Genomic DNA, 25,837 nt, shown 5'->3' with positions numbered 1-25,837 from the left:
ATTAGGCTATTACATAAAACAGCCGGAGTGCCAGTGGGCAACCTATGGTTACCACTTCCAGACAAAACCTTTTCACTGAAAAGTCCTTTTATTGCAATGTGTCTATGGATTATTTTCATCACACAACTTAAAACACAACAATCTTTCTAAATATTAATAGTATTACATATTAAGTATTAATGATTAGTAGGTAAAGTAATTTTTAGATTGTAAACCAAGTTCATTCAAAAGCAATCTAACATTCAAACTAATGGTTGTTACCTTTTGTTTAACAAACATACTGATGGTCTATGTATAGCCTGAGTCCCTTTTACTGCATTCTTTATCTGAAAATTTCCCCTGAACAATTACTTGTTTCTTAATGAGACAGTAAGAAAGTAATTAATTACTAAGACAGTAAGTCTTAGTAATTACTGAAGATTAGGTTTATTCTTGAAACATACTTAGTGTCTAAATAAGGGTTTTTAAAGATTTTTGCCCTTATGTCACTGAAAACACCACATTCCTCTACTGATTACTTAGCCGTGAGATGAGCAGCATAATCAGAAAAGGTAACTATTCATACCATGCTTGATGTTTTCACAATAGGAACTTCACTTTCAGCTCGTAACTTGTTTTCAATTTCTTCCCAATTTCTGTCCTTGTCCTTAAATAATATTCTAGAAGAAAGAAATCCAACAGTATGTTTAAAATAGAAAAAAAACCAAAACCACAAAATAATCGGAAAGATTAAATCATGTGATAGGAGAAAACAGCATTAGGAGTACTAAATGAAAATAAAATATAAAAAACTGAAATCTGATGGAATCTAACCATACAGTTTAAATTTCCAAGAAAGCATACAGGTTTCATGATTTTCAGCAAAATCATTAATATTGACATTAAAATGGCAGTTCTGTAGCTAAATACTTGCTTATGGTATATAGACAGACACAGCTAGTTCTTTCCTCCAGCACTGACATATTTTTTAAAAGCCAACTATTTTACTATAGTGAGAAAATTCCCCATTATTACTGCATTTTACAATAATAGCAAAATATAAGATAAAGGAATTCAACTTTTTATATAAATAAAAAATAAAACGCTTTAGGAAATTAACAAAATGCGTATATATATATATATATATATATATATATATGCTCTAGTAGTATGAGTATCACTTGTATTACATGTTTAAAGTCACTTCTAATTGTAAAACCCCAAAGCCCACTTGGAGATTCCCATTTTTATGTTTTGCTTCCCTGCTTGATAAAATTTTTGTTTTTATTGTCATATAATAAACATAATGTAAACTTTCTCCATTGGTGCAACTGGAAAAGAAAAGGAAAAAAAAAAGCAATGTGCAGATATTTAAGGTGTGTGAAGTGACACCATGATGACACAGAATCCACTTCTTCTCTAATTGGTATTTAAAAGTTAATAGTTCAAAAATAGCTGCAGTAAAACTGCTAAACAAACAAACCACACAATTTCAAATCATGGTCAAAGAGCAGTATATTTAAAAGAAGCTATTATTGTAGCTAAGTCTCTGAGCAAATAATTTTTAAGTTGAAAATTCATGATACAGTGAATGTCACAAAGACTAAGAATTTGAAGGAAAGTTGTGAGCCTTAGTACTGCATTTCTGTTCACCTTTCTTCGGTTCTGCATACCCTATGGGGAATTTCATTCTCCATTATTATCCTGTCAGGATTATCTAATTTTGCAAAATGTGTACCCTGCCTTATTTTATCAGTACACAGATGTCAGTAACAGACAACTCATCCAGAAGCTGCTTTAACTTTTCTGTCTTTGAGGTCTTCAATCACTGCTGCTTTGGAATGTGTTTCTGTCAGAGGTTTCACTGTGAGGAAGTGCTGCTTCGATGACAAAATGTCATAGGGTGGAGGCAAGTGGCAACTTTTGCCAGACTTGGGTTTATTTATGTACAGAGCATACAAGGAGTAAACATAAATAAACACTTTTTCTTGGGAAAGGAATAAATAAATAAACTAAAAGTAATCAGAAGTGCAGTGCAGAAAGCATGAAACACGTTAAGACCTCAACCAGGGTCATCATCTTTTGAAAAAGTTCAACATCAGAGGTCTGGCTTTTTCATGTATTTTGGCAGGGAGTGAAAAAGCTTGCAAAGCCATACAGCCTGGATACCAGAAATTTCAAACACAATGGAAAATTTAGTATGTGCTTGTCACTGAAGAGTTCAAATACACATTAAAAAAAGAGAAGAAAATAAAGCAGAGACAATGAAGTCCTTTACAGGATCATAATTTTTAAAAAAGCAATTTCTGGAAATATTTGATTCAGTATACAGACAATCTTATGCAGCTATACTTCCTCTAATATAATAGCATTTATATCACCCTGGAAATCAGCAGGAACATAGAAAATAAGGCTTTATTTAGCAGTAAACAGCGTTAGCAAAAAAAAAAGCTATTGTGATATTGTGTGATTTTTCATTATTTTTCATTTACCTTCTTGCCATGTTCTGTTAAAAGAATTCTATCCTGATGTATGTGATTAGTGTCTTTGCTTCTCTATGTGGTGTTTTTAGAGCTAATGTTCTTCTCGTCTAAAATTTGAAATGTTCTCATTTCATTGGTCACTTTATTAAAAAAGAATGGAACAAAATGAAAGCATTAATTAGAAATTTTGAAACTGTTAATATTTAAACTATAAAGTGGGCAGCCAATTTGTTTTTACTATAAACTTAGGAAGCCTATTTCCTTTTTTACTTCATCTTTCTGAACACTTCATTTAGCTATTTTTAACTTCCTGGGGGATCATCATCTCTGTCTTCTTTGCTCTTCCTCTTTCTAACCATATTTTTCAAGTTAAAAGAATGTATTTATAAATGCCTATTGCCTTCTTCTCTTGCTTTTCCCTGCTTTCTGAGGCAAACTTTACTTGATTGTGCTCAATCCCCATTTTTCTTTCACTGCACTTTGCAGGATGCCCAGCGAACAGCAGAGGCCAACAGGCAGTACCTCCCCTGCTGTGCCTGCTTTGCAGAGATTTTGCCTGGCTGAAGAGGCACTTGCCTGCTACAAGATAAGCCAGTGACACTGCACCCACATTGCAGAGCACTGATAAAACTGCAGGTCTTCTCAGCACAAAACCTACTTAGCTCTTTCCCTCACAATCTCTGAAAACTCCTGCAAACTCATTGTAACATATAAAAGCACAAGCACAGGCTTCTCTTAGGTAGAGAATGGAGGGAGAGCAGCCGTGGGGAGAAGGAGTTGGGGGTGCTGGTGGATGAGGCTGGACATGACCCAGCCATGGGCACTCACAGCCCAGAAACCAAATTCTATGCTGAGCTGCATCAAACAGAGAGTGGCCAGCGGGGATTCTGCACCTCTGCTCTGCTGAGACCCCACCTGGAGTGCTGCATCCAGCTTGGAGTTCACAACATAAGAAGGATATGGACATGTTGGAGTGAGTCCAGAGAAGAGCCACAAAGATGATCAGAGGGCTGGAGCACCTCCCTTATGAAGACATTGTAATTATTCTGGTCATAAATTTTAACCGGCTTAAGTCCGGAAAGAGGAATAGCAGCACACCAGTTGGCTGAACTCATGTATTTCAAAACAAAGCTAAGGTAAAAATCTGTAATTTTAGGTACTCCCTAAAAACAATATTAAAAGTAGTGCTGTTTTTCCGATTCAAAATATTAATGAATTTATTAATAACATGGTATCATTCTAACCCATTGAGAGGAAAAGAAAGTTTTGAACACAGCCCTGGGGAAAAGGCTCAATAATTGCTTATTAATGGAAGTTTACTGCATTTTTTACAGAAAAAAAACCAATTTCCCTTTCTTTAAGTCTGTATAAAATATTTGTAGGTACACTTGTATTTATATCATACATGAGCACATTTTTATTACATTCATTAGTAGCTGACTTGCCTTTTAAGATCAGCAAATTAATCAGAAATGCGTAAGACCTGGATTTAACGTTACCTTTAATCACCAGTAAAAACAACACACACAATTCCTTAGAATAGGATAACTAAAATGAGTTACAGGTTTTTAAAAATTTGATTCTTCACTTGGTGATACTCTTCCTACTAGAAACAGCAGGACTAAAAATGGCAGTTAAACAATAGTTTTAAAGAATTTATATAGATTATTATTTTTCTTCTTGATTTCTATGGTCAAATCTTTTTTGGTAATCCCATGAGAATACAATCTTCAGATATATTAGTATTTTGCTGCTTTTACTGGTTACATCACCCTATTCTGACATAAATTTTTGTTGTTGAATCTGTCACTCATCTAATATTCCAATATCTGACACTTCCTAAAAAAACCAATCAATTACAGACCTAATATTTTCTCACATTCAGAAAATTATGCATTAAGCCAAAGACTTCTTATTTTTAAAGTTATTAACTGCACAAAGACGTAAGAACGTAAGAAATATACAATCCTGAACTTTGTGTTAAGAATTTTCTTTTATTCTTGTCAACCAAAGTGGTCACCAACTGGTTGTACACTCACATATTCAAGTTAAATGGAACTGTCAGTAGAGCAACATGTTACCATTTTTGACATGTCTACACTTCCTCTTAACTACTATGACATCTTATGAAGGAATCTAACTATTTAAGCAGGAGTTTTCAATTAAAAATGAGAGGTGGCTACATCTGCTCTTTTAGAAATCAACAGGGATCACATTGTCTCCAGAGCAAGCTGTTTTTGCAGACAGATTTACTGAAACAGCTCTTCTCTGTCCAATTTGTTTTTTCTTCCTAAAATGCAAAATCCCTACAACAACTTGGCAAACCTACAGGGCCCTATTTTTAGAGTTCAGCAGCATTTTAACCTTATCTTTTAAGGAAGGGAGTTGTACAGGACTTGCCCAGAGGTTGTGCAGTTTTTACACAGTATTGCATATGTTGGAACACCTCCTCTGCTGGACGTTGTTCTGTCCACGTAAACTTTCCTGATACTTCTCTTAACATAACATGAAATAAACAGAAGGAATAATGGAAAAAGTATTCATTCCAAATCCTTCTGAATGCTAAAAATGCCATAGGTAACAGTGCTTTTTTAAAAGACAAGTTTCCTACTATGTACATTTCTTCTGTGATTATTATATATCTATCTTTTTTACTGCTGGGAATGTTGATGGGAACAGACATTTTCAGCGATAACAGCAATTTTTAACAACCCACCTGATTTTGCCAGCTGTTTTGTCTATGGATTGTCTTATCTTGCGAGAAAACTGGAAGACTGAGGACAACAGCAAACTGTCCCCCATAACCTGCAATAAGTTTTTAATAAAAAAGGGTATTGTTAGCTTAATAGTAACAGCTCCATATATTTTGTTATCTTTAACTATAAAAAAATCTTGCTTTGTTTTAGATAGTATCATATACAATGATATTTGAACATTTTGCAGATAAAATAATAATTTTTTCAAATATTAATGCCACCTGCTAGAGGTAGGAGAGACAGGATAATGTCTAGAATATTAAGTGGGGAGATAATTGCAAAAGCTTAAAATTGACACATTCTTAGAGAGAATCCTGTTGTGTGCTCACTTCATCTCTGCTCCAAGTCCTTCTGCGGGTAATTGTTGGGGGATCGAGGGCCTCTGTCAGCTGAGGTCTGGCATCACTAGGCCGACCATTCCCTTCCGGGGGTTTCGCATGCACTATTGGAGGGATTTTTCTAAAATTGAGACTTTCATCAAATACTCGGTCCACCAACTGCAGGATAAAAGAAAAATGAAGTTCATGAAATCTACTGGATACATCCAAAAATCAGATTACTGGGGTTTTTTTTCTCCTGAAACAGTTTCTAAGATGTCTATCAAATAATAATCATTCTGTTGTCTTCTATAGTATAAAATGATGCATCTCTTATGTAAAAATACCTTTTACAAATGAACAAGATTTGGGTTTTTTTTTTAAATGCTAGACATACATGGCAAATTTAGACTACCCCACTGAAATTTTGCTTATAGGCAGGTAACATAATAGCTACCTATAAATCTGGTACAATAATTAATTGCTTTGATTAATGGAACATATCTATGGAATTGAGAAGAGTACTCCAAGATTTAGGGTTTTTTTCCAAATAAGTCATAGTGTTACAGAAAGACCTACACTACCTAAAGGAGATACTGCCACCTGCAGTATGTACACAATGCATCATATTTTTTTGAAGAAAATAATTATTTAATGATAAAAAAAAATTGGAGTGATCTAATTAGATCTGAGAAAAAGAGCATTTTACTTCTTTAAACTTTAGCCACAGTCTATGAGAATTAAACCCAAAATCTATGTGAGTGCATTTATAATTTTTCTGAGTACCCAGCTCACAGATTTCTTATTGCTGTTTATATCTTTTTTTCCACAGAAAAAGACAGTATTAAACTAACCACAGTAAACTAGTGTATTAACCAAAATTTATGCACACAAAAATGAACAAAACACATTTTGAAAGGAATACTATGAAGAAAAAAAAGCATTAAACATTTACAACACATTATTATGGCGAACTGTAACATGGTAGAAAGCGATGATTTAAATTCAGATTAACATGTTTACCAGCATTAGACCTGTGATGGTTACTAGAACACGTTAGTCAATATATTCATAGAACAGCACACCAGAGGTAGGCAAAGAAAGTAAGAATTATTAGAAGCATAAAGCAAACTTATTTAAAGGCAGTTTTTGACAATGTTATTAAGAAAGAAAATCTAAAGCTAACTGAGGGTACCTCAGTATTTCAGTGCTCAGAAGATGAAAGTTTTATGTCACCTGTGAAAAGAGGGACTTTTTTGTTTTTAATAGCTAAGCAAATAATTAAATGTATACATTTATATATAGTTGCGCATACACACTAGTATCTTTAAATGCACTTAGATACCATCCAACAGTATCTAAGGCTACAGACAAGCAAAAAACAAATAACTATCTTGTCCTATGTTTCGTGGAAAAAAAGAGACAGACAGATAGTATGCATCCTTTTGACAAGCTGTGTTCACAAAATAACTTGTGGGTTGTTTGTTGAAATGTAAAGGAACCTCAAATGAAAAAAAAAAAAAACAATGTCAAGATCATGCATACGGGTTGAGTGGAGGTAACTAAAAAGACTATGCAAAATGCTAAAAGCAAAAGAAATAAAGAAAAGGAAGAACCTTATGCATTTCTCCATGAAGATCTCCTACCTCTTCTCTAGTGTCTATGGCAGAGCCAGGGGTGGTGGCAGCAGTGCTTACTGTGGTACTGGGGGCAGTGCCTGATGAAGTCACTGAATCTATTTCTCCTGCTACATCGTTGATTTCCCGTGCGATGAGAGCCAGATCTTGACTGATCCTAGTAATAAAGAGAGTGTTACATTCACCCCTACAAATACTTTTGGCCCAGTAGAGCCCAATCTGCAGCCTCTGATGTTGTAAGTTCAAGTTCCTGATAAGCGTGCTATGAAAACCTGCATGCCTTTTCAAACAGAAAGATTATTTGTAGAACCATAAAAGCAAATTTTGACTGAAGCTTTTAATAGCATGCCTTTCTAGAGGAAGGTGAAAGGTGATCTCAAAAGACAGACAATCCTTGTTTTCTTCCTAGAATTCACACAAATGAGTGCAATGTGCAGTATATCCAACACAGAGGATGCATAGGAAATATGCTGAAAATACCGCACAGAGGAGCTGTGTTACAAGGCAGTAAATCAGAAATGTTCAGAAATCATTTAATTTGTACCTGAGTTTGCCTACTTGAAAAAACTGTTTTCAGGACTTCATATTTTCTAGCCGCTCCTCAGCTTGCTAAGATCAAGCTGCTTATGGGTCTGAAATTCCAGACCAGTACCTTAAATCCCTGAATGTAACCAAGACAAATTTTTCAGTGACAAAAATACAACACACCTTTAAAAACCTGGGTATGATAGCATTACAAAAGTACAGCTGAATTCTCAGACAAAGAGTCCTTTTCTTTGCTTCTGATTCAGCGCATCAAAAAACCTGCTTTGCTCTGGCTTGCTCTGCTTGTGCTACTCCTCCCCAGGACACCCCAAAAGGAGGAGTGAACAAAACAAAAACCCCCACACAGCAAAAGCTAAAAGCCATTACTAACTCTGGCACCCTGAATCTCCAGCTTGGATCACAGATTTGAGAAGAGCAGACTGCCAAGTGATCCCCTCTCTCACTTCTGCCTGACAGCACTGAAGGCACAGAAGCCGACAGTGCCACTTCTGCGCCACAAAGGACTTGGTGACACCCAGCGCCTGCCACTCAAGTGGAAGGAGGTGCACAGCCACGTGACAGTGACACATCCTGGGCTCCACAGAGATTGATTGTCCAAAGCGAGCTTCCTTCTGCTCTTAATTTTCACTTTGTCTTCAAGTCAAAAAAAATGGACATCACTGGCCTAGAGATAGCTTAAGACTAAGTGAATAGAATTTCAACTAGAAAGGCAAACATAACCAGAGAAATTTCCAGCCAAATTCCAACGCTGGATTTTGTGGCTAATCATCAGCAATCCACAATGAAGTGCAACTTTGTGCAGCTTATATATACATATAATTGGAAGAAGGCTGTAGACAAATATGTGGCAATTTACACATGCCGTTCAAAGTCCAATATTCTCAGTAGTAGATACACTAAAACATTTACTTCCTTTGTGTCATAGAATCATCTAACTTTTTCCTTAAATAGAAAAGTTGCTACTATTCACATTTGATTTTCTGGGACAAATTCTGGTATTTAATGAGTAGTTGTGAAGGAAATAAAATCAGGAGACTTCAATTATCAGCAATTTTTTCAGAAGAGAAATGTCATTAAACACCATGATCAAAAGTAGCATCAATTAATGAAGACTTAACTCTTCAAAGAAATCAGCAATGCTTCACCATGACACAACCACTTCAAGAAATCAAAATTGCATAAAGTGTCAGATCTCTATATAAAAATTATTTAAATGAATCCCAGAAGTATCAGGACAAACAACCCTAACATTGATGGCAAGCAACTTGGTAGATAATTACCACAGTCAAATATCAGTCATGTGAACAAAATCTGGAAAAATTTTCTATGTGAAAGTAAGCTATAGTCCAGTACTCAATTACATTCCTGTATAGAAACAATAGAGAGCAGTAAACGAGAAGTACTGTGAAAAGAAAGATTAGAAACCAGCTGTGAGCTGAGCCTGACTTATGAAGTTTTCAAGTAATTGTACATTAACTTTCAGAAGCAGAAATTTTTGCTGAAGTATAAGGAGTATGTTTTGTGTAATCAGGGACAAGAGACTTAGGCTCTAGGTGCACACTGTTTACTCTACTAAAACTGTAGGCTGCCTTGCATATCTCTACTGCTTCCTGCATCAGACCTAGCAAGCATACAAGGCAAATCAATTCACAGAGGCAAAACTAATAAACCTCAAATTCCCTAAATCCCTCAACCCACTCCAGGAAATACTGCTCTAGATTCACTTGGTGAGCACACTCAGGCAGCTACACAGCTACATAGGGAAAAGATTCAATTTCCAACACATAGGATAAGGTGAGAACACAGGGCTTGGGATGGAGACAGCGTGACCACCTTTTTCAAAGGCCTGGAGCTTTAGTTCTTATTTACCTGTAGTGAAAGAATGCCCAGTGTTAGAAAAAAACACAAGGAAATAGGAATACTTCTAAGATATCTGTAAGAGTGCTGAACTACTGGATTACTAGAAACATTTTTATGCTTAGTCTACTATGTTACACTTCCTATACTGAGTCAGTGGATTTTGTAACAATACTTTAACATCCTTAAATAAAATATTTGTGAAGCTCATGTTATTCTGAGGGTGTAAATTCCCTCCATGTCAAAGTGGATTTAAATCAAGTTTAGTTATTCCAGGAAGTTTCTCTAAACACCTCTGTCAAATTTTCACTTTTATTAACATCTGTAAATCGTGAAGTCTGTGAAAAGTGCAAACTGGGTCAGTCATGGATTCATGAAAACACAGCATGATGGTAACACGGATGCAATGAAATGTTTGCTATATAGTTTCTACACTACCTTCTGCTACACATGTATTTTATGAAAGGCTTATCCTTACAATCTAATCAGTTATTCAACAACAACAAAAATAAATCAACTAATTTTAATGAGAGCATATAACAATCCTATTTTTTTAAAACTCTAAATAGAGTTGAAGGGACCCTGAATATAGGGGCTGGACTGATGGCTGGGATGGAAAAAAAAACCAGGGTAGGCAATAATAGAGCCTATGGTTAGCAAGGAAATAGAAGCAGAGACAAAAAGTATCTTATAGAGGACAGAAGTTAAAATTAAAGCCAAGGGAGCAAAAAATGTGAGTCACCACCAAGACACAGAAAGGATGAACTAGTGACCTACAGCAAGTGTTCTCAGCAGAGGCTAAAACAGCTATTGGAACAGCTATAGTGACAACAGATGACAGTAACCTGGAATTTCTCAGATGCTAAATGCTACTCTTCTTTACTTTAAATAAGCTCATTTAATGAAGGTTGTGTAAAATCTCTACATAAATCTAAAAATTTGGCAGAACTGATTTGAGTCTCTAAGCACTTCAACTCAAAATAAAGCTGAAGAGGTAGGATAAATACACAGCCTTTAAAACAAATTTTAAAGCCAATACATCAATGTAGGAAAGGGTAAGAATCCCAAGGGAAGAGAAAAACCTGCAAACCTAACCATCAAATGAATTTAGACTGAACCATCAATTATGTCCAGGGTCAATCTCTCTTAGATGGGCAAAACATATCAAACAGTTTCACTGAAGTAGAGGTTCAGCAGTACTATTTATCAGGAAGAACTAATATGCTATGGCTAACAATTATTTTTCCCATATACATGCAGGCCTTCCTGTAACCATCTCTAACTTTGGACTTCTAAAAAGAAAGAGGTGTTCTAGGAAGATTACTTTGAAAATGTTTATTTCATTATTTGTCCAGATACTATGAGACTCCCTTAGGTATCTTCCGTGTGCCTCTCAGGCCTCTACATCTTCCCTTTGCACAGATGACAAAAGAAAAACAAATGTTGAAAAATATTACCAAAATCTGGAAACAAAAAATAATTAATCACACTAAGCAAAACACTTCCACTGTATTAAGAAAATATTCCACACTATTAAAATTAATCTTAAAAGGAAAACATATTTCTTGTTTAGGCTTCCCAATTAGGTTCTGTGAAATTCTTTGGCACCTGAACACTGACATCTAAGTATTAAATAACATTCACATGCTTGTGCAAGCTCTCTGAAGTTTTCAGTGCCTGGGTGTTCCATGATATGGCAATAATTGGATACCAGAATGTGCAACTAACTTTTCCTTGGTTCACTTGAAGCAAAGTAGTACTAGCAATAACAGAGGTAGTGATATACTAATGTCACAGACTTGCAACAACAACAAAAAAAATTTAAAAAAATTCATTTTTGGTGAATACGCATGACTTAAATCAGAAAGTATCTAACATGAAATAATGTCCTGATAAATCAAAAATGAAAATGAGAACATGGTCTCTCACATTCCAAAGCTTACTTTTTTCTCTCTCTGTCACCTGTGATTGATCTGAATTTTACCTCAATATGTAAAGGTAGTACAAAATCACATACACTTCAGCCTCAGGAAATACACAAAGTACCTCTGCAAGTCCCAATAATGCAACTGAAAGTTCATCTTCTGGGATTTGGCTATTATAAATCAGAAGTTACTAACATTTTCCACTAAAAAGAGATGTGCTCGTGATGAGAGTGTTCTGTCTGCCAGTCTCTCATAAGAAGAATTTTAAGTAACCCATTCAGTTAGTGAAGGAAAGCAGTAAGGAGTGATAGAGCTCTCTTTGTCCTCTCTGTGCACCTGTACAAGTGGCTGGGTACAAACTCTGTTATTTTAGGAGCACTCTTTTCAAACCAACCTTGCTATCTCTTCCCGGTGGGCAGTCCAGTCACGAATGTAGTCTTCCTGCTCCTTTATCCTGTGCTTGAAAGTGTTGCTGCTTTGAGCTGCTGTCCCAGCGCTCTGCAGTCGCGTGGTTTTCAGGGCTGGAGAGGTACGCAGACGGGCATGTTTAGGGGAATTACGATTTGATCCGAATTCATCTTCTGAGGTGGAAGCATAATCTGTAGGAAAGCGCCTCCATCTTGCACTTACTAAATTAGTTTAATCATTAAAAAAGAATTATTATGGCATCTTTAGTAAGAGAAAACAGCATTATTTCAGTAACATCACAAAAGATACACAGCTATTTATTATCCATCCCCAGGCACCTCACAAAAGGCTTATTTACTACATCTTTAAAAGAAAGCTACAGAATTTGTGTTAAATAAAAAAATATTGATTAATAAAAACATAAAACTAATGCTCTTTGTATAGTGATGAGTAAAGTAAGATGTAAAAGCCAGGGATTTTATATGAGCTCAAACAAACTGTATTACAAAACAAGGGCCCAATTCATTAACATTTAAGTATATAGTCAGACTGCACTTTTTCTGCAGTTTTTTTCCCAAATTTCATTCAAGGTTTATGTGATACACAAAAAAGAAAATGAAGAGATATGAAGGAGGGATGTAGCTGGCACCAAGCCTGGAATGCACGCTTACACAAGGAAAGCATAAAATTCCTAGATGATGCGTAGGTCTTTTCCAACCTTAATGATTCTATGCTTATGTGTTTAGTACAGAAAAAGAGTAAGTAAAATTAATATTCTGTTATGCAAATCTGCAGCACATCCATAAGAAAAGCAGCCTCAGAGAAAGAAGTATATATTCTGACATGCAGCACATAAAGCATTATACAGGCATGTTGCTGAGAACAGCCTGAAGTACAGGAGAACTGGAACTAAGTAGGAGTTTATTGTCCCCTTATGAAGTCTTGAAAATGGATTTCAGATGTGCTGTCCTCAGACATTTCCAGCAGGAAGAAATACCACCAAGTGTAAAGAAATCCCTAGCACCACAACCTGCTAAATTCTTGCAGGGGATTTAATCCAAATTCATTGACATTCATGAGGCTCTGTAAGTACTGCAGAAAATTAAATAGGTGCGTGACCACACCTTGGTGATTGAAAAACAATAGAACCAAATGATGTAAATTGTTTTTAGTATTAAAAAATGCAAGAATTAATAATGATTTCTCCTCATACATTAAAAAAGGAACATTACAAATGAAGTATACACCAACATGAATTTAAGTAACAAATAATGGAAGTAATTTTTGTGTAATGCAAAGATTATGGTATGTAGACTATGACATTGGTGTATGAGCTTACATCCCTTCCCTCATACAAATAATGAAATTCCAATTGCTGGAAACAGACATATGCTTGTGCAATTTTTTCAGGTTTAAATGTGGGTTTCAAATTATGTCTAGTTCTACTATTTTTTAAAATTTTCTATCTTTATTGTAGAAAGTAACAATGTCTCCCCAATCACTTTCTGATCTCTTTTAGGAGGTTTCAAAGTTGTTTGATCTTAGGGAAGTAAAACATGAGCAGAAAAAGTACATTCTCCCAACAAGAGCATGCAAGCAATGTGTGACCAAAGTCCAAAGAGATTTATGAGTTGGGCCCACATTTTTTTCATCCATTTTTGTTTAAATTCTTTGTCCCAGTTCAAATTATAGTCTTCTAAATAATTACAAAATTTATCTTAAAATCTCTCGAGTGAGATAGTTCAGCAACTCAGCACTGTACAATGGGCATATGTAATAATACATTTAAAAACTAAAAATTGAATGAGAAGTGAAATATCAGAAACAGATTTGATTTCTAGTACTCTACCACTGTAAGTTTCAACATCAGGGTCTGGGTCTGGGAGAAGCTTGGATTTCTCTGTGTACAAAATAGTGTTTTATCATGTTAATTTGATTTAAAACATTCAGATTATAAGCATTTGCTTAAATGAAATATGAGATTAGTCTTAGGTCCTCTTTTCCACCCACACTTTTTTTAGGAAAAGATTACACTTTCAATAAAAAATACTGAATTTTGTAAAGGCTTAAACATTTCAGAGATACTAACTGAAATGACATCAATAACAAACATATGTAACATTACATAGTATCATAAACCCCCTATTTTTAAGACCATTAAATTTTAAGGCCTTGAAATGTTGGGGTGTTACATATTATCAATGTGTTTCTCTTTCATATGAGGACAAAGTTACTGCAGGCCTAGTAGTAAAAATCTCAAAGTTGCGAAATTCATGACAAGCACATCCAAGCATGTTTCCCAGTGAGGTAGCTATACGTTTGCCTATATATGCTTTTAATACTATCTTTAAACTATTCAGGCCCAAAATGTCACTGTAGTTTATGTATTCTTCTGAAAGCTGTTGTGCACTTGCTTATGTCAGACAGCAAAGACTGTGAGTATCAGTACCAGCACCACTAACCTGAAAAAAAAAAAACCTCCAGAACCCTGGCTAAAATAATCAGCATTCAAACCTAATTTAGTGACTACTCTGTGAGAGGTATAATGTCCTGACAATCATTAAGCTGGCAAGTTTGGTGATTTGGACAACATACTCTCACTTCAAAGATTTGAGAATAAATTTTACTGAATATATTCCTTATACTACTTAGAATATGTTCTAGTCTTCTTGAGGCATTGACTAATCAAGGTGCATCCATTTCCAAGCTCCTACTACTAAAATGCACTTACTAAGGACTCTTTTCTCTCCAATATCAATTTCTTTTCCCCCACAGTTACCTCAACAGCTTTGATCAACCTATCTGCCAGCTATTTGCAATGACGGCGAGGTCAGCAAGGCAGCAGAGCTGCCAAACACAGCTGGCTGCTCAAGGTCTCTCTGTTCTGACTCTATGCCTAATTTTACAGTTGCAGCTTAGCAGCTTTGCACAAGGTCTGATCCTGCTGTTTGTATTCCTGATACTCAGCTCCTTCTGTAACATCATCCTCAATTTCCCTCTGTTGCTGTGAAAATAGGTCTTTGGTCTCCTCTGTTTTTATTGATCACACTCTACTGTTTGATGATGCAGTGCCTTCATCAGACCTTTCACTGCTTGTGCCACAAAGTTACTAATTCTGCTTCATGTGTCTCCACAGTGTTCTCAGTTATCAAGCCTCCTACCACAGAAACACTCTGGTAATGACTTCAATGCTGACAGTTCTCACTCTAGATGTTCCATTTATCTGCTTGCCCTTTCATATAAAAGTAAGCAATACTTCACTGCATCAAGGATTAGAAATGATTCTTGAAATTACAGATTTGCTGCTAGCTCTGACAATTTTAACCCTATCATGTTGCAATTCATCCACATGAAGCACAGGACAATAGAAAATCCAGAAACTACATCTAATTCTTGCTTTTTTTTTACAGGTATATGTGTCTGAACATTGATTTGGGAAGTGCAGAAATAACTTTCTCTTTGTGGGCTGGCTTTAAGAGGCTGCCAATGTTTACTGATCTATAATGTGGTAGCGTTAACTGACCTCTGATGAGATAACCCATGGAACATATTTAACATTTAGAGAGAAGCTGGTCCTCTGGTAAAGGAAACAAAACCCCCACCCCAATACTGGTAAAAATCATTCATTTTCCAGTCTTTCTATGTCCATGGAGAGAAGAGAATCCATTCCTGTTACGCCTTGATTAAATGTGTCTGAAGTAAAACATATTCAAACAGTTGAGGTGCTTTAGTCAAGCACTTCATTAGTACTTTCCAAAAGTGCTAAAATTAATTGCTGACTTTTCCAGGAACAAAATTAAATTGAGGAATTAAAAGTGGCCTATATGTAGTTGGAGATGCATTTATACATATACTCCTATATACACCAGAAGATTACACCACTTTCAAAGCAATTCAGATTTTCCTAAAGAATAACATAAATACATCAGTAAAAAAAAATACAATAATGTTACTGATGCGGACAAAATTCAAAACTCTAAATCCAAAACAGTAGTAATAATATTTTACTTATATATTAAAAAGACTTAATAGGTTTATTTAGCAAGGATTTTGTTTTGAAAGTATCTGACTGCTTCATTAATTGCTTTCAGATTCTGCCCTTTACATTGATAGGCTTCTCCATTGATATATATGAACTGATACAGTTTTATAAGACAGAAGCTACTACTACTGTAAATTACCTAGATTATTATGTTGGGGTACCCATGAGAAGATGGCATCTTTTCTCTCTTGAAAACAGTGTTTTATAAAAGCTACAGTAAACTTTTACTGTGTGACATAGGGAAATGAACATTTAGCAAAGACAATAAAATGACAGACTAATGGAGTGAGAAGAGAAAGATACATTTACTTCCCTTAACAGAAGCAGCAAACCACTTCAATGCAGCAACCTGGGAAGATCAGGAAGCCTGCAATACTTCACATGGACACAAAACTCAAAGTTCATACAGAGTTTTGTGAAAAACAAAAGCAGTGAAGTGACAAAAAACATCTGGGCTTTACCTTTTCAAAAATCAGCATTATCATAATGTAAACTAGTATTCACTATTAAAATAAACATAGAGAAGCCTTAACTGACACTTCCCTACTCTAGCGTTGCCATCTTTCAGTGTAAAAGCCTACCAGCTTTTACACTGCTTGCACTAAGAATGCTATGTAAACTTCTAACAGAAAAGTAGGTTAAAATTCGTAGACTGTACAGATTTTTCCTTGCAAATGTAAGACAAGGTAGAGTAACCACCACACCAAAAACAGATCAACATGATCTGGAAATCATGATGAAATTATAAATAGCCATGATTTGGAACACAATATGGGAAATAATCCAAGATAAGGCAAACCCTTCAAAAGACAATTCTTTATGATATTAAGTTAGGTAGTACATTCAATTCATTACTTCAATGTTATTATTCTTATAAAAAAAAATCTCTGATTGTCTATTTATGAGCCTACCTTATAAATAAAATCTTCTATGTACTAAATAGTGTTGCTGACCTTCTGAACTTCTACTATCATGATTTGAGCAAAGAGATCTTGGGTCTGTTTTTCCACTAAAACAAATTATTGTTGATGCATTTGACTGCAATTCAGTTCTGTCTTAGTGGTTTCAAGATGAAAACATATCCAAAGAGTTAAAGGATTACAATTTCTTGGTTTTATAATTTTAAATGAGAAACCTCTACAAGACCTGCCATGGAAGCCTCTTACTCCAAGGAAAAAGACTGCAACTAAAACTCAACAGTTTCATAAGAGCTCTTTCTTGAACAATTTCTTTAAAAATGCACATGTTAAAAATGTCTAGTATTGTACAAAATTATTTCAATTAATCTCACATACCTGAGGGCGAATTATGAGCCGAAGCCAAGGATTTGGATTTTGAATCCGAAAGTCGAGAAATGCTATTGGCTCGAGTTCTAGCAGAAACTTTAGTGCTCTCTCCTCCTGAGAGCAGCCTCGAACCACTTCTGATGATTGCTTCTGGGGTACGCGATGAGGCAGTGCTCCTGGTTATTGTTGCTTCAGAATCGCTACGTGCTGATAAAGAGCCAAGTCGATTCCTGCGAGGCTGAGCGAGTAAGTCTATTCTGGAAATATTTCTCCTCCCCGATGGAGGTTTTGATGTAGAACTTGTAGTGGACACTTCGGAAGCCACTGAAGCCTTATCAGCATCAGCAAGCTCGCTGTCTGAGACTTCACCAAGGCGGGCTCTGCGCAAGAGAGAAGTCCTTGTGGGACGAGGTCTTGGAAGAGTGGTAGATTTACTAGACTGCCCAAGTCCAACAGGAGAGGTTTTTGATTTAGCTGACTTTCCTTCCATCTTGGAATGTACAAGTTCATCTGCTGAGGCAAAAGGAACTCTTCCATGTGATTTGCCAGAGTAGGTTTCCTGGTCAGATGATAGGATATCAGAAATGGCAGAATGAGGTACACTGGATGTTTGATCATCATCTGTTAAATCTACTGATGGTTGCCTCATTCTTCCACTGGATTGCACAGTTTTGCGAGTGTCAGCCCTAGACCCACCATCTGAAGATCGACTCTTAGTTTTCTTTTCAATCTTTTCTCTAGCACTTGTAGAAGATTTTAAAACATCCTTTGAAGGGGAACCAGTGGAACATCTATCTTTATATAAGTTTGTAAAGCTCTTCCGCTTCTGTGTGGATTTTCTTTCAGTGTCACCAGTAACTAGACTGATTGTGCTGGCTGTATCAACATCTGACTCTGGTGATATGGAATTATCTCTGTTATAACTAGGAGTGTCAGGACCTTCATCAGTTTTATTTTCTTCACGCAATTTAGCTTCAAGGAAAGCCATTACAGCTTCTGTGTCTTTTAAAATGAGTGTTGTATCTATACTGGAATCAGTGTCCATTGAATCACTTCTGTCACGTAACCTGTTTGCAGATACTAAAGGGGCAGCAGAACCACTCTGCTTATTAATGTGAGGAATAAGTTCTATAGGTATATTTGTGCTAGGCTTATCTATAGTAAAGCTACCTTGCCTCACTAAGGGTTTTGAAGATTCCTTTTTGTCTCCTGCAAGTACTTTAGGACTTTGTCCTCTAATGATCTCCTCATTTTTTCTTCTTTTTCCCTCAATCTGTGCCAATTTAATTTCTGCTTTATCTGTAACATGTCCAGGAGCATTTTCTTGATTATCCAAAGTTTTGGGTGACATAACAATCTCCTCCCTACCTTTCTCAACCTGGTTTGCAGCCAGTTTTGTAGAGGATAATTTTGAGGGCGTCCAGTGTCCTTGCTCCTTTCTTTCCTGTTGTTGAATTTTTGCTAAAGCTTGTTTCACCACAGAAGTTTCTCTGCCAGTTTCAACTCTCTCTTTACTAGAAGAGCTGGGAAAAGAAAACACCTTGTCTCCAGTAGCTTTGGGTGAAAGACCATTCATTGTTCTGCTTGACTTAGCATCTGAGGCACGAGCTGGAGTTTCTTTCTCCTGAAGTTCAGTGTCTTGCTTTTCACCTATTTCTGACCTCTGATGAGATACAGTCTTTGGTTTTAAATTTTCATTTACTTTCTCTTCTATGGGAAGCTGTGGAAGTGTCCTCCTCTTTCGCTCACCTTGGCTGGTCATAGAAGCAGCTGAACCAGCACTTCTAACAGAAATACCAGACTCACTGATGTCTGTGTCTAAAAACGAAAGAGAAAAAAATACTTGCAAGGACATTCAACCACAAGGCAGATAGAAAGATTAAATGTTTAAGACTGCACAAGGCTAATACAACATAAAACAGAACTGAAAAAGTCATCAGTCCATCCTGCTGTTCTATGACAAGATCAATTATATTCAGACATGTAGAAAAACATTTAATGAACTCTTTTAGCCAGCTGAATCACACAAAGTTTTTATGATCTCACAGTAGGCTAAAATAGGTAAGAAATCACTGTTATATCAATCAGCACACCATTACAACAGGAAGTGGAAAGCAAGTCTTACATTCCTAAACACCTTTAGGACCAGATTTCAAAACTACCAAAAAGAGTAAGATCCTCCTTTTCTTTCTCCCTACCTGCCTGTTCCACAGCTTGAGGTCTGTCTCATGGACAGACTACGGCCTCTCCTTGTGAGGCCTTGCCTCACTCAGGCAACAATCTGCAGTGCTGGGAGACACTTCTCAGCAATACTGAGAAGGCCCACTCATGAACAAAGAAATTACTATGGCTGAGACAGCAAAAATAATGTTTTTATCCCAAACAAGACACTGTAGTATAAAAAATGTCAGGAAAATGCATCAACAATGCTTCAAAAGAATGAATTATTAGTCCTAAAGTACTTTCACTGAATTCTCAGTGTACACAGAATTAATGCTCCATCATCAGGAAAGCATGGCCATCCCATGGACTTTTGCAAGGAATAACTGTTTTAGAAACCAAAATTTATTTTTCCATAGTGATGATGACTGTGCCCTCCTTGCCCATTTAACAAACACAGCAGTTGTGCTGTCACAAAAAAGCCTTTATTACTCAAAAGTGATATAAATTGCTCTATGAATTGCTCTGACTTTGAATATTTGGATAGAAAAAATTATTTTTGCAGTTCATTTGTCTGCTGTTGCAATATAATGTGACACATTTAGTAACACACATCTGTCAAATCCCTTTCTTGCCAGCAGAGATCTATAAGCAACTGCTCTGCATACCCCGTTGGGACTTTCCTATCGTGGCTTGCTACCAACATTGGTTGCTCCAGGAGTAAGAACTGGAGTATAGGGTTTCTCTCTCTGAAAGAATCCTCTAAGCAATTAATTGAATATCAACAATCATGCTGTATGCATACCTGCTACTTTCTATCCATGATCGTCAATCTATCTTTTCTCTTTGCAGTGTCAAACCTTTGATGAAGAATGCAAAAGGACTCACAGTTGGTTTTTTTTCCTATAATCTATGTTAAGACACTGATTTGAGAAACAGTAAGTACCTCTGAAATCTAAGCAAGGTTTTCTAATTCCAGGACTGTTTTTTTCTTGAAAATTATGAAAAAAAATTGAAGGTTTAATGAAAATCATTATGATTGCCATCTGTGAATATTGACTTCTCTCAGACATGCCTACTAGATCAACTATTTTATACATACATAAGCCTGTAACTTGCTTCCTGGTGAATTTCAAACTGCCTTTAGAAAAAAATAAAGGCATGGAGTTGTTTAGCAACTACATGTTGTAAGTATGTGTTATGTGAAGTTTAAGTATTAAGATTTCTAAAGAAGATACAGGCATCTAAGTCAACAAGACATGTTTTCTGAATTGGTTTTTAGATGCATGTACTACATTTTGTTTTTATTACACCTTTGGTGCTTTGAATGCTTTATTTCCCCTTTGGTATTTTAGAATTCTTGCAGAATGGGTGTGCACTACACACTAGTTACTTCCCTTTAACTCTTGGTTCTTTAAATCTTACTTCTCATAATGGTAAAAAAAGCCTTTACCTCTCCAAAGAAGATCCTAGGTAATACCTCATCTGAAAGTGACCATTTAAAACTACAGACAATAAAAGACCACCAAAGCTCCCAGTTAACCATCCAAAGAATCAGTCTCAATAGCAATGATTTTAAGTGTCCTGTACGTACACACTCAATCCTTTCAAATTGTGCAAAATTTGCTCTTGATTTCCATTATTCTGTGTATATCAGATAATTTATTTTTTCCCCTTTCCATCTCCTTTGACTTTCAGTATTCCAGGCAAAGTTCAATGCTTTTGAGGGGAGAAAAAGCTACAACAGAAGCAGCGGTCACTGATAAGAATTTTTTCAGGCATTGGTACAGATATATGCATTATGCAACATCAAAAGCAAAACTTCTTTGTACAACTTCTCCCAAAGATGATCACAACGTCTAAAGTGAAATATGCAGGAAGAAAAGAAGCAGAAGAGTTTATAAAAAGTTTATAGTCTAGACTGTAGGTATTAAAGAATAAACTATTTCAAAAATCACAAATGTGAATAATTAAATTATGGAGAGACATGCCCTGAACATCTGGCACTCACAAGAAAGGGAGATAAGGTTGTTCATTGCTGAAGAGAAAGTTTCTGGGTTTTTCAAGAAATATCAAAGGTCTTCTGTATTTCCAAGATAAGGAAGGATGCTATGCTTCAGCTGAAGTGTCTCAGGTTGGATTGTTTAATAATCATTACCCTCAAGTCCAATTTAGACTAAGAAAGATGCTAGGAAAGAAACATACTATGCAGACCAACCCAAACTGTATTTAAATGAAAATTTCTCTAATAGTAAACATTTTAGAAACGCTCCTGTTTGAGTAACATTCAGTTGAATACTGGCACTCAACTGCCATGCAGACACCACTGCTGCTGAGCTTGTTTTTACACTGTTTCTGCTCAATGAAACAGAAGAATCTCATGTGAAATTGAGGCATTAGGAATAAAAAAGTGATCAAGTACAGTACATAATCATTCTTTTCTCCCTTTCACTGGTTTTTCAGCATAAATTATTACAATAAGAACACTTTTTAATACCATTTTCTAATGGAGCAGGCACAGAGGACTCCAATCTCAAGTCATCTTGGTCATGACGTGTGTGATTAGCAGCCAAACTGGCCCACTGTGATACCCAACGTTTACTTCCAGGGTTAGCAGAACCTTCCTAAGAAAGAAAAAAACAGCAGAAGAAAAATTATAACTGTTTGATAAAAAGCATGCCATCTTCCCAGGGTTTTCCTGAATAGATAGGTCAGACACTATTTTCCTGCAGGAAGTTGAAAAAAATAGTTTACCTCAATAAATTTTAGAGTCCCCAGCTCTAGAATGGCAAACAACAAACAAAATCTACATAGCTGCTGAATCAGTACCAAATAAACAACAGTTCCTAGTGCAGTGAACTTTTAAACACCAGAACCTACATAAAATATATCAGAACATGTGCTAGTTCTAAGATCAGGTTATTTCAGTCCTCAGCTCAGAAGTGCAGGAAAAGTACATGGGACGTGGGGGTGTGTTAAAAAATTAAAAATGTGCTTCAGGAAGACAAGAAACGGACATTTTACCGGTTTAGAAGACCCTCTTGTCCAGATGAAATATTGTATTTACTTCATTACAGAAAGACTACCTTAAGGACTGAAAGAGTAATAACTTATGATGGAAAGGAAAGGAAGCTCAGATTATTTGTTTGGCCTAAACAAAAAAAGAAGCAAAGATTAGTTCCAAACCATCCTACTGCATAACAATGAAGTCAATGTCATCAGTATTTTACAAATTTTTTGCACCTAAACCAGAAAGGAAATTAATTTGGTTTCTTGGTGGCATGCCTTGTGAAATCTTGAAAATTTTTAAAAAGTAAGAAAAGCATGAATTAAATAATCTTCTTGTGTTACTACAGCATCCTTTTTTCAAAAACTGATTTCTAATTATAGTGCAATGTTACTGTCTTATCAAATATTTCAGTCTCTCTTGCTTACATCTCAAAGAAAAACATCACCAGCCCTTCAAATCTTCACACTTCAATTCAAAACACTGATTTTTGCCTAATGCCTTGACTGCTCTTGGATTCCAGTCTTCAACCAGGAAACAACTATACATTCTATAAAATTATTCAGCAGAACTAGAATAGTGAAAAATGTCACCTATTATATGACAGCTTCTTTCAAATTAAAAGTTACTCAGACATTTGAAAAGCTTGAATTTACGATCTTGAATTTCTCCTGATTAATGCAAGTGAGTGCAACATCATGAATCTGTTCCAGAATATCATGAATGTAGTAAATCAGAGATGCAGCAGGTAATTTTTTAAACTTTTATACAAATCACCATATTTTGAATTAATTTTTCAGAATCAAATATTATAAAACTAAAGTCTAACAGCAAAGGAAGGCAATTCAATGCTTTTGTTATTTATGGGCATTTCTGCAGACAATGTGAGATGCCAGTAAGAACATTACAAAAATCCCACAGCATTTATGCACTGACAACTACTGAAATCTCATTTTTCTTTCCTATCACTAATCCTACATTTCCTATCTGTACTAGTGAACCTCTATCTCATGAAACAACTAATTATAGCCAAATCCAAACATGATAGATGTCCAATCAACTTTGCAACAGAAAACTTCAGCTAGTTTCTTCTGTACCACCTAACCAATTTCTGAGATACACGTGTCAGAAATCTGAATTCTACTTCACAATGGAGAAACATAGGATTTTGCAGATTAACTGCAAAACATGAAAACAACATGATAAATTATTTTCTCTTGTAGTTACAATGCCCAAAAATGGTTTCTACATAGCAGTGAATGTCAATGTAAATGTGTGCTTTGCCAGTTCTCTGTGTATACAAGCACAAACAACAACAAAAATACATCATTTCTTTTCATAGTAATTTAAGTACATCCAGAAGGTCTAAGGTTTATAAAACACATATCTAAAAAGTCACGTTCAGATATCCTAATGTTCTTCCTATAATCCATATCAATTGGCATCTTACAAGCTCTCAAGTATACAATCCTCCAAATCTTCTCTTGAACACCAAAAGTAATTTCCTAGTATTTCAGAAAAGCTGGGTTTATCTATGAGATACCAGCCTTTTACTTTCGTGTTAAATCTGCTTTCTCTTATGCTTATCTCACATACAAAGTCAATAGGAGTAAGATATCTTTTGAAAATGTAACAATGGATTTCTGTGGACTTATTTTTGAGCCTGAAGATTAAGGGCTTCAGGCTCCACTTCTGAAAAAAATCCACAGTGCACACACATTACATCTGAAAGCATGTCTAGCTCTTGATATTTCAGAGCAGACTAACTTTTTTTTAAATAAATGTCAACAAGGTGAATAAAATTAATAAAATATTAAATGTCTTTTCAGACACCTTGAGACAGTTCAAGTTTTAAGAATCATATTATTTAATCTTTTCATAAATTGCTGCCTTGAAAGCTGTTTTTCTCTCCTCACTGTACCTGCTTCAGAACCATATGCCTCTGGGGTGATGATCTGTCTACAGATTTCCGTACATGACATACAGCCAATGTCTTCAAGTTATTCCAGGAACAACACTGCCACCTATCTTTAACAGTTCTTTTTCTCTTCTGTCACAGTTCCTCCTCTTATGCATGAAAACCTAGCAATTGCTAAGTTTTCATGCATATGCATGAAATATGCATGCAATATGCATGAAAATCTAGAAATCTCAGCTGTTACTTTGCCAGACTAATTGAACAGCACTGATCTGTTCTTGTAAGGTAAATCTCCATTCCTGTAAAAATCTGAGTAGACTTTGTACCTTCTCCAGACTTGTATCCACCCTTCTTGACCAAGAATGTTAACAGTTCTAGTGCTATTCTTACAGGGGAAACATCACCGTGGTGATAACATTGCCCTTTTCTGCTGGTAATGCATCTCCTGGGTATTCAAGGGTCCTGTTTGCCTTTTCACAGCCCTGTGATATTGGTGATACATCAGCCTACATTTCAGCAGAGCATCTAAGTTCAAACAAAAAGTATCAAACTTCAAACTAAATGGATTGTTCTACAAGCCAGAAAATTTGAGTAATTTGAGAGGACAAACAAAAGGAAATGCAGCCTCTAAATACTCCACTTTTAAGAAGCAATATAGCAAATATTTACATGAATGAAATTCAATATTCTGAATGTCAGTAGTATTATTTATCTGATCTTCAGTGGGAAAGACAAAGTAGGCATTCAAAACAGCAAAAGGAACATTGTAGTCAATGGCATTGATGACCCTACAGATGAAGAACCAGGTTTCTGAGCTTTAGTCATACAAAAGAAACCAAAAAACCAAATCCCCAAACAACCCCCAAACTAACCAAAAAACTGAAGCACATCAAACACAATGTTGATAAACCATTATTCAACAACCATGTTTAGCTCAGACAACTGACCACTGAAAATTAAATGGAAGTTGGAGGGATAGGTTATAGCCCAAATGCTGGCAGTATTTTTATTAACCAAATTCATAGGGTAAGAACAAGTAATGAAAACAACAACAATAATAATATTATCTTTGTTCTCTATTTACTTAATTTTTGTTCTTTAATCACACTTACCTTGGTTGGCAAGTGGCAGCTTATAATACAGAAAATAAAAACATTTAAATATTTTAAATAGATGGATTTAGTATTTTCATTGCCTATATGTAATCACTGAAAAGGCAAGAACCAGTGTATTCAGGCTCAGTTCAACTGTGTCAAGACACTCACTCTGTATTTTACTTTATCTATGACACACACTAATCCAAAGTATTTAAAGACTGTTGTATCAAGGAAAAAGCTAAAAACTTATTTAACAAGTAAAGCATTTCCAAGCATTTTATTAATACTTCAAAAAAGCCATGGAAAGCTAATATATTTAAGTTCAGAATAAGCTTTCAACCCCTGAAGCGACTCTAGATGACCCTGTCCTGCCTTGGCAGCAGGGTTGGACTGCATGGTCTCCAGGTGTCTTCCAACCC

The 25,837-nt window shown here is 35.7% G+C and overlaps 1 protein-coding gene across 7 annotated transcripts in view; it reads right to left on the bottom strand.

Moving 5' to 3' along the window:
* CEP170 (centrosomal protein 170) overlaps nt 1-25,837 on the bottom strand; it is a 95,470-nt gene that overhangs the window by 5,572 nt on the left and 64,061 nt on the right. For 2 of the 7 annotated variants that reach the window (XM_038130316.1, XM_038130320.1), the window contains 7 exons: nt 21,894-22,020; nt 17,246-19,054; nt 11,895-12,129; nt 7,152-7,329; nt 5,548-5,715; nt 5,179-5,267; nt 566-659 (listed from right to left, as the gene is read on the bottom strand). In XM_038130316.1, the coding sequence (XP_037986244.1) occupies nt 566-659; nt 5,179-5,267; nt 5,548-5,715; nt 7,152-7,329; nt 11,895-12,129; nt 17,246-19,054; nt 21,894-22,020 (2,700 nt within the window). The remainder of the gene's footprint in view (nt 1-565; nt 660-5,178; nt 5,268-5,547; nt 5,716-7,151; nt 7,330-11,894; nt 12,130-17,245; nt 19,055-21,893; nt 22,021-25,837) is intronic. The other 5 variants (XM_038130317.1, XM_038130318.1, XM_038130319.1 and 2 more) reach the window with 5 other exon arrangements.

The sequence above is a fragment of the Motacilla alba genome, chromosome 3, assembly GCF_015832195.1.
Source record: "Motacilla alba alba isolate MOTALB_02 chromosome 3, Motacilla_alba_V1.0_pri, whole genome shotgun sequence".
Classification (NCBI taxonomy): domain Eukaryota; kingdom Metazoa; phylum Chordata; class Aves; order Passeriformes; family Motacillidae; genus Motacilla; species Motacilla alba.
The sequence above is the reverse complement of the archived record's forward strand: the minus strand, read 5'-3'. Positions and strand labels throughout refer to the sequence as shown.